General features: G+C 34.2%; 1 protein-coding gene across 1 annotated transcript; it reads right to left on the bottom strand.

The window, feature by feature from the left end:
* Positions 1-3,678: 3,678 nt before the first annotated feature.
* Positions 3,679-8,003, bottom strand: LOC107879830. The gene is made up of 6 exons (XM_016726771.2): positions 7,673-8,003; positions 6,597-6,839; positions 5,856-6,032; positions 5,631-5,737; positions 5,223-5,536; positions 3,679-4,953 (listed from the first exon to the last, which is right to left on the bottom strand). Exons 1-6 carry the CDS (start codon positions 7,892-7,894, stop codon positions 3,944-3,946), a joined length of 2,073 nt encoding a protein of 690 aa, XP_016582257.2. The 5' UTR covers positions 7,895-8,003; the 3' UTR covers positions 3,679-3,943.
* Positions 8,004-8,240: the final 237 nt, after the last annotated feature.

Below are 8,240 nucleotides of genomic sequence, written 5' to 3' on the forward strand. Positions count from 1 at the left end.
ACACATTAATTGTCAAGGATATTTTTCCTTTTCTATTATCATTTTAACTCTTCAACGAATATATAAATAGATAAATGATGACAACTAAAAAGGAACAGTGGAGTTGGATCAATTCTAGTGCAACATTAATTGTCAAGGAGTTTTCCCATTTCTATTATCCTTGAACGAATATATAAATAGATAAATCATGACAACTAAAAAGGAATAAGAGAGTTGGATTAATTCAAGTACAACATTAATTGTGCAGGAAATTTTCCCTTTTCTATATATAAATAGATAAATGATTCAGGTAAATCTATGTCAACAAATATTTCTTATCCGATTTGAGCGTTTTTGAACCTTTTTCTCAAAATATCGTGGATTCCTAAAAAAAACATTATGGAGAAAATAGACTTCCAAACATTCCTGGTTTTGAAAAGTAGGCTAAAACTAAAAGGGAGCTTGTTGATGCTTTTTGCCAAGAATTTGAGTAAGTTTTCTGTTTAATTGTTCGTACTATCTTTTTTTATGAGCTATACATGCTTCAGTTATTGTTACACTTTGTGACGTTCAAAACTTATAAGAGTTGTCATAATTATAATCCGATTTTAAAGTTAGAGTTGAATAAATAGAGAACTAAGACATTAGATCACAAGCTCTAATTGATTCAATCAGTACGAAGTAATCTATGATGAAGATAGAATTATATATGATTTTTCTAAAAAGAGTAACTAATTAACTAACTAAATGAGAAATTAAACTTTATAATTTTCCAAATTATTGTATTGAACTGATGATTTGTACTCCTCTACAATCTCACCAAATCTGTTTTCCTTGCTCGTGAGTTTTTCAATTACTACTACTATGTCCTGATTAATAGGAATAGTGTCCTAGAGTAGTTCTCCCAAACTTACCCTAGTGCTTAATGAAACAACCATCCACAGCGATCACGACAAAATAGAGTTAGATTAATAGCAATAATATCCTAGAGTATTTCTCCTGAACTAACCCTAGTACGTACTTAATGAATCAACCACTCGCATATATAGATCACGAGAAAATAGAATTATCCCTAACTTCTACTTTTAAGCATCTCCTGATTAGTAGCAATAATATCCTGGAGTAGTTCTTCCGAACTAGTACTTTTTTTTTTAAAAAAAAAAATTTCCAGGTATGGAAACCTGGTGATGTATATTAATTATGAAAGAGGGGGGACTAGGACTTACCCTCAAAATACATCAAAGATCGCAAAACAATCTGGGCAAAAAGAATGTGACAAAACAGTGAACCTGTTGCACATTCACACTATCTACAAAACACTACACTTATCTAACAAAGAAATTGGCCTTATCATATCTAATCCTAAGATTTGGAAGCTGTGATTTATCCAAGAAATAAGCGCCTTTAGCTCCTGCTGGTAGTTGGCCAAAGTCGGTGTATAGCACAGATTCTCCACTGCTTGCTGCCAACTTTGCAAGGAAATCTGAGACCATGTTTGCTTCTCGGTAGCAATGGGAGAATGTTATCTCATTTGAAACAATCAATCTTGTGGTGTCTTCTACAATGGGTCTTAAATTCATATTGTGGGAGGCCCTAATTTGCATCATATTTACAATCAATAGAGAGTCCATTTCGACAACACAAGACTTGTACCCTCTGGCTTTTAGCCACTTTACTGCAAAATGTGCCGCCATGGCTAGCTTCAGTGTCATTGTGATCCCTGCACTGTATCGGTAGAGCAAAAGTAAAAAGAAAACTTCCAACACTATCCCGTGCTAGTCCTCCTATGCCGGCTTTTCCATTGTGGTCAAAATAACTTTCATCGGTGTTAAATTTAACCTGTCCCTGTTGAGGCTTGATCCAAGAAATTGCTGTAAAAATGGTTCTTGGCCTAAATTTCTCAACCATCTCACTTATTCTCACATAATTGGTTCCATTGTAAATCCATTTTTTGCATTGGAAAGGCTTTATCCATAGTAGACTTCATGTACCACAAGATTTGTTGCTCCATTCCCCTAATATAAAACTTTTTTTGGGCTCCATATCTGCATGAACATCTAGTCCTCCATATTTGCCAACATAACAATTGGCACCACCTGGATCATCATTTTCTGAATTGCATTTCTTCCATTGTTTTCCCACCAATCATTTAAGAAACTTCTTACTGGTTTGCTTTGGTATTTGATACCCATAGGATGTCCAAAAGCTTTCCATAACTAGCGTGCTGGTTCACTGTCAATGAAAACATGCTTGATGGTTTCAGGTGCATAGACATTCTTGTGGCCTTCGATCTCCATACCTGCATATTACATCATTAAAAGGTAATTTAGATTTGAGTAACCTCCAGGAAAGGAAAGAAAATTTGAAAGGGATACTATTATGCCAAACCCGAACTAGTACTTAATGAAACCATCTACACATATATAGATAACGAGGAAACAAAGTTATTTCGAATTTTTCCTTTTAAATATCTCCCATAGTTAGTAACAATAATATCCTAGAGTAGTTTTCTCGAACTTACCCTAGTACTTAATGAATCAACCATCCACATAAATCACGATAAATTAGAGTTATCCATAACTTCTACTTTTAAATCCTAATGATCAATCCATGTACGCTGTTCAACTCCTACCTAATCCTATAATCTTTTCCAAATAAAAAAGGATATAATGACGCATTCAATTGAAAATCTTCAATCAAACAACAAATAACACAGTATAGTTGAACAAAAGAATTAAAGCAACTTGAGTAATAGGAAACAAAATCAAAGAATTCAACCAACATAAGGTTCCTTGCAATAGAAACAATAAAGTATTTAGAACTCATAAGTCAAAGTAGGGAGATTGCTAGAAATCGATTCAGGACGATAGACACGTTGAATATTCCTCTCCAATGGTGTAAACCTTCGCCTCTCTATTCTCCAAGTGTTGTTCTATTTATATTCCATGGGTTTGATTAAAATGCATACAAAGGTTTTTTTCTTTTTTCCTGTTTCCCACCCGGTGTCCAATACCCTCATTGGTACCCGACTAATTCGGATTGCACACTGCAAGGCCCATTCTGGGGTGGCGCTCCGAATAGGATTTTCTCCATACCCAAGGCTCGAACCCGAGACCTCGATCTGGTTAAGTGTGGAGTAGTCTTATCACTGCACAACCCATGGTTAGAATGCATACAAAGGTTAAACTGTCTCCTGGATTGCCTTGGGAGATTTGGATTCACTAATAGCGAAATGTTCTTCAAATAAATATTCACCGTACTTTATTGGCATTTTTCTTTTTGGTTTTATTCCCTCTAAATGATTTACTTGTCCAGTAACAAGCTTGTTGGTTATACCTTGTTTCCTTCCGGTTATTAGTTCTTTTGCCTGTTTGATTCTATTGTAATGCTGATTAGCGATCTTATGGTTGTAAAAGAGAACAATAATTAAGCAAATGATAGTTAAATAAACATAGGGACTACAATCAGGCTCGGTATATGTATATATATTTTATGTCTTTCTTCAGGACTACCTGTTTATGATCATTAGATACAATATTATTGATGTAAAATGAGAGTTCAGTTCGTTTACTAATAACATTTCCTGATTTGCGAATACCTACATGCATATAAATCAGGCATAAATTCATGATTTAAAAGTAATTAACTGAAATTTAAATCTGTTGGTTTCAACAGCTAGCTCCATCTTGACTTGAAAAAAGTCTATTTTCATTTACTTCTAAACAAAGTTATCACTTTGCTAGCTTGCATAGATAAGAACAGGCTAAAATAAAAACATCTAACCCTCCCTACAAGAGGGAAGGTAGACTAGCAACACAGACCCCTTTAATTTGAGAGGTCACATAAAGTTCTCTATTTTCTAATAAGGTACTAAAATGTACTTGCAAAAAGGGATATCATGAAATGATATTCCCTTCATCGCTTACTCTACCTGAACCCTAGTTTCTATTTTCTCATAAAGGGATCATACACCTTGATTGGCATCGAGAGTTTGATAATAAGGATCAGCTAATAAACTCTCCATGGTTTGTCCCAGCCCTAGAATTTCACTTGTTTCTTCAGGATACATCCAAGTCAATGGCTCAGCGTAAGTCATTCCATAGTCTGGTACAACATTCTCTGCATAGTTGCTCACCGTCTGATAACCGGAGTATAAGTCATGCATATCACTTGCAGCAACAAGGCTTTCATTTCCTTGGTGCTCGAGCAATGGGTACATTGAGTCCAGATTTTCGTTGGAGCTGGATGCCACTTGATTGTTTTCGTTCAGCAGATGGTTCGTCATAAAGTCTAGAACTGAGATAAATTCATTATTTGGCAACGAGTTATTCTGCTGATGATCATCCTGGGTTGGAACCACCCAATCAGCTTGGGGCGTTGTTGATGAACTGTGCAACATTCCACTAGTTTGATTTCCCATAGCAACATTCATCAAGCTGTTGTTTGATCCTTGGTCGCGCAACATTCCAATAGTTTGATTTTCCATAGCAGCGTTCATCAAGTTGTTGTTTGATCCTTGGTCGCCCAACATTCCACTAGTTTGATTTCCCAAAGCAACATTCATCAAGTTGTTGCTTGATCCTTGGTTGCACAACATTTCAATAGTTTGACGACATTCCATAACAACAGTCATCAAGCTGTTGTCTGATCCTTGGTCGAGCAACATTCCACTAGTTTGATTTCCCAAAGCAACATTCATCAAGCTGTTGTCTGATCCTTGGCCGCCCAACATTCCATTAGTTTGATTTCCCAAAGCAACAGTCATCAAGCTGTTGTTTGATCCTTGGTCGAGCAACATTCCACTAGTTTGATTTCCCAAAGCAACAGTCATCAAGCTGTTGTTTGATCCTTGGTCTAGCAACATTCCATTAGTTTGATTTCCCATGGTAACATTCATCAAACTGTTGTTTGATCCTTGGCCGCCCCAAAGCGCCCTCCTTTGGTTGATATTTGCAAAATTGCTTCTCCTCTCACCTGCATTCGTAACAATTGTCACCAATTTTAATGCGTATGTAAATTTAAAATTGTCAAGTGAACAAGTTGGACTAAATTGGAGGAAGGGGGACTTAAATCCGTCAAATCAATAAACAAGTTGATTCATAACCATGGTCAAGATGAGCATGTTCTTATTGAATTAGGGCAGGTTATATTTTTATGGACTAAATCGACAACCCCAGATTGAACCACATATACACTCAATATGTTAAAATCAAACAGTTACATAAAACAATTATGATTCATACCTGATATAGGAAAACTTGAACTGAACTGTCGTAAAGGTATTGCCGCCATTGCTGATTTGTTAGGCAGTCGTCGGTTAGGGAGTAAAGCAGGTGAGAAATAAAAAGGATTATTCAGCTTCTTGGGAAAAAGTGGTGATCCATAGACACTGTCAAATGGAAAATCTGAAACCTCATGAGGATTGTACGATGGAAAATATGGACATAAAATGCTAGGATAAGGCTTTTTGCTTAGTTCATTCAGCCTTGAATCAAAACCTAGCAACTTCTCATAGTGCTTGTCAAGTATTCCTGGAGGAAATGTTACACAATGCCTCCTAAAAAAAACACAAGTTAGGAAAAAAAAAAATATTTACTAGTCAATAAATTTGTTATTAGAGAATCATACTTAACTAGTTTAATTTTACTCACCTGTGAATGCCAACTTGACCTCCAGTGAAATCAGCTGACTGCTGCCACAATGTGTGTTTTCTAGGTTGAGGATTTGTTTCACGATAGAGGATAGGTGGTTCATTCAACTGTATAAATTGTAATTATATATAGCGAGAAAGATAAATTAAATCTTGAATTAGATTATTGACTTAAAGTTCTTTAATAAGGGGAAAAAAAAAATTAACAAATACATTACGAATTTACCTCAATCTCAAGAACTCCTGGATGATCACCTTTGGGAGTGATGGCTCTAATAGCTATGATATCTGACCATTGAATTTCAATCTTGTTCTTAAGAGGTCCATCCAGAATTTCCCAAACTAATTTACGTTTGGCATAATAGTACTTAGCTATTAAATCACCTTCGTGCTTCGAAATTCTCTGTCAAATGAATTAAAGTTAGAAACGCGTTTGATTCATGGTCAAAAAAAATTCTTAATAATAGTTTTATTTTCACTTAGATAAGATTGAAGTTCTTAGAGAAAATGAAAAAGTGAAAATATTTATTCAAGAAAAGGCTCAATACTTATTAAAACTAGATATATTTTACGTCTTTAAATTAAATTATCTAAATCTTCAAATAAGAGAATATTTTTATTAAAAAAATAATATACAAAGTAATTTATTGTGAATACATGACTAACAACTTTTTAACATGAATTATATATGCTTTATAAAATAATAATACATTACATGTATGGAAAAAAAATGTATTTAGGCCACTGGTTTCTTAATGAGTAATTTTCGTAGTTATGGTCAGCTAATATAAATTCTACAGATTTTTAAAAGAAAGTAACTATTAATTTGTTTGTCTAACATCAATGTATGAAATTTGAAAGAAATGTCTAATTGTCATGTGTTAGTACATTTTTTGACAAATGTAACATTATAATTCTAATTATTTGAAAAATATTAATTAAATAAAAAGGTTGAAACACAATTTACCTCCCAATCACCAACTTGGAGCTTTCTCGCAGGAAAATTGGAAGCTTTCAATTTTTCAGAAGAAATAGCAAAATCGTCCGTCTTAGACTTATTAGCATTTTTTCGAGTGGGTGGTCTTCCAACTTTGCGCGGAGGGCATGGAGAACTGCTGGAGGAGCTTGACTTCCCTTCCGAAAGTTGTGTTTCTATCAAGTTCACAAACGATGGTGTCTTGTTCAGCGTAAGTCCAAGAAGTTCTCGCTCCTGTAGAAGTCAAATAGTTAATTAATTCATTTATTCAGGAAAAAAAAAAATATTTCATTTTCATTTTTAGTCAAACAAATTTTTTAAATTAATTTATTTTTAAAAACTAATATGAATTTCAAAGAACTAACACAAAATTTTGGGTAAAAATTTCTAGATTCTATCGAACCAGTCTAAACGGTGAGGAAAAGAAACGAAACATAGAAGATTAAGAGAGAATTGATTTTCTAATCTTTTAGACATTTTTTTTTAGTTTTTTGATCTTTTATAAGAAATCTTCAGTTTTATTTTTATGTATAAAAATCTGAAATAATCGTTTTTTTCTTTAACTATAAGAGAGAAAGAAATCGCCCCTCTCATAATTAAAATGCACATTAATTTATGTAAAGCTCTTGTTTGTGGTGTATAATTTTCTCAAATGTGGGTAGTACTTAGTAGTGCTTATGTTTGATTTGATAGAAAAGAAGGAACAGTATGTATCTTTTGTTGGAGATTTTCCAAAAAAATCATGCATGTTCCTCCGCTTCCTTATAAAAAATATTCAATCCATCGAAACAAAAGTTAAAAAGGGTATTTATGCTCGTCGTGTTCTTTCTACGAACATCCGGCTCAAAGTTAGTGAATGAGGGGCTAAGGTGTGCCGACCTAAAAAAAAAGAATTGCTAAAAGAACATGTGTTGATAAAATAAAATAGTAAAAGTACCACATGCAGAAAAAAAGAAAAAAGAAAAAAACGAACAAGAGAAAAAAGCAGCCATGCATATTGGCTATTGCTACTTAGATTCAAAAACTTTACAGATAAGCAAACCATGGTAAAATGGCTAATAACGAACCTCTGAATTGGATTCTGGTGATGAACGGGCCCTTTTCGAGCGACCGTCTTCATCCGAATCTGAGCTACTCCGGCCAGAAGTACTTTTTGGCCGGAGGCTGCTCAGAGGATCATCCTCGTGATTGACTTGTTTCAGAGGATCCTCATCGTTGATTTGTGGGCTCATAAATTCAGAGTTTTGATGATCAAGTCCATGAAGGCCATGGTCATCTTCTATAGCCATGTTGCTTTGTTGAGAGAGTTCCCAACTAAGGAAAAAAGCAACTCAGAAAACTTAGAGATGATTTTTTGTTGAGAGAAAATTTAGTTGAAAGGAGAGAATTAGCAGAAGAAGAGTGAAAATGGACGCTTGTTTATATAGGAGAAGGAGCAAATAATATAGTGATGTGGAAATAAAGGACTCTCTCTCTCACTAATTAGTGTGCAATCTTCAACTTGTGTAGGCAATTTTTTCTATTGGCGGTAAATGCAAAATGCTCAATTTTTTGTTTCTTTCTCTAAAAGTAGTAAATTTGTTAATCTCAATTTCATTCTACTTGTCTACTATATCAAAATTAGTTATTATAATT

Source organism: Capsicum annuum, chromosome 8 (assembly GCF_002878395.1).
Source record: "Capsicum annuum cultivar UCD-10X-F1 chromosome 8, UCD10Xv1.1, whole genome shotgun sequence".
NCBI classification, from domain to species: domain Eukaryota; kingdom Viridiplantae; phylum Streptophyta; class Magnoliopsida; order Solanales; family Solanaceae; genus Capsicum; species Capsicum annuum.

Excerpts from the sequence above, each read along its gene's own strand:
- LOC107879830 (XM_016726771.2), bottom strand. The coding sequence starts at position 7,894 with ATGGCTATAGAAGATGACCATGGCCTTCATGGACTTGATCATCAAAAC. Across the intron at positions 6,840-7,672 it reads CACCAGAATCCAATTCAGAG|GAGCGAGAACTTCTTGGACT; the intron begins GTTCGTTATTAG and ends TGACTTCTACAG. Across the intron at positions 6,033-6,596 it reads TCCAAGTTGGTGATTGGGAG|AGAATTTCGAAGCACGAAGG; the intron begins GTAAATTGTGTT and ends TTCATTTGACAG.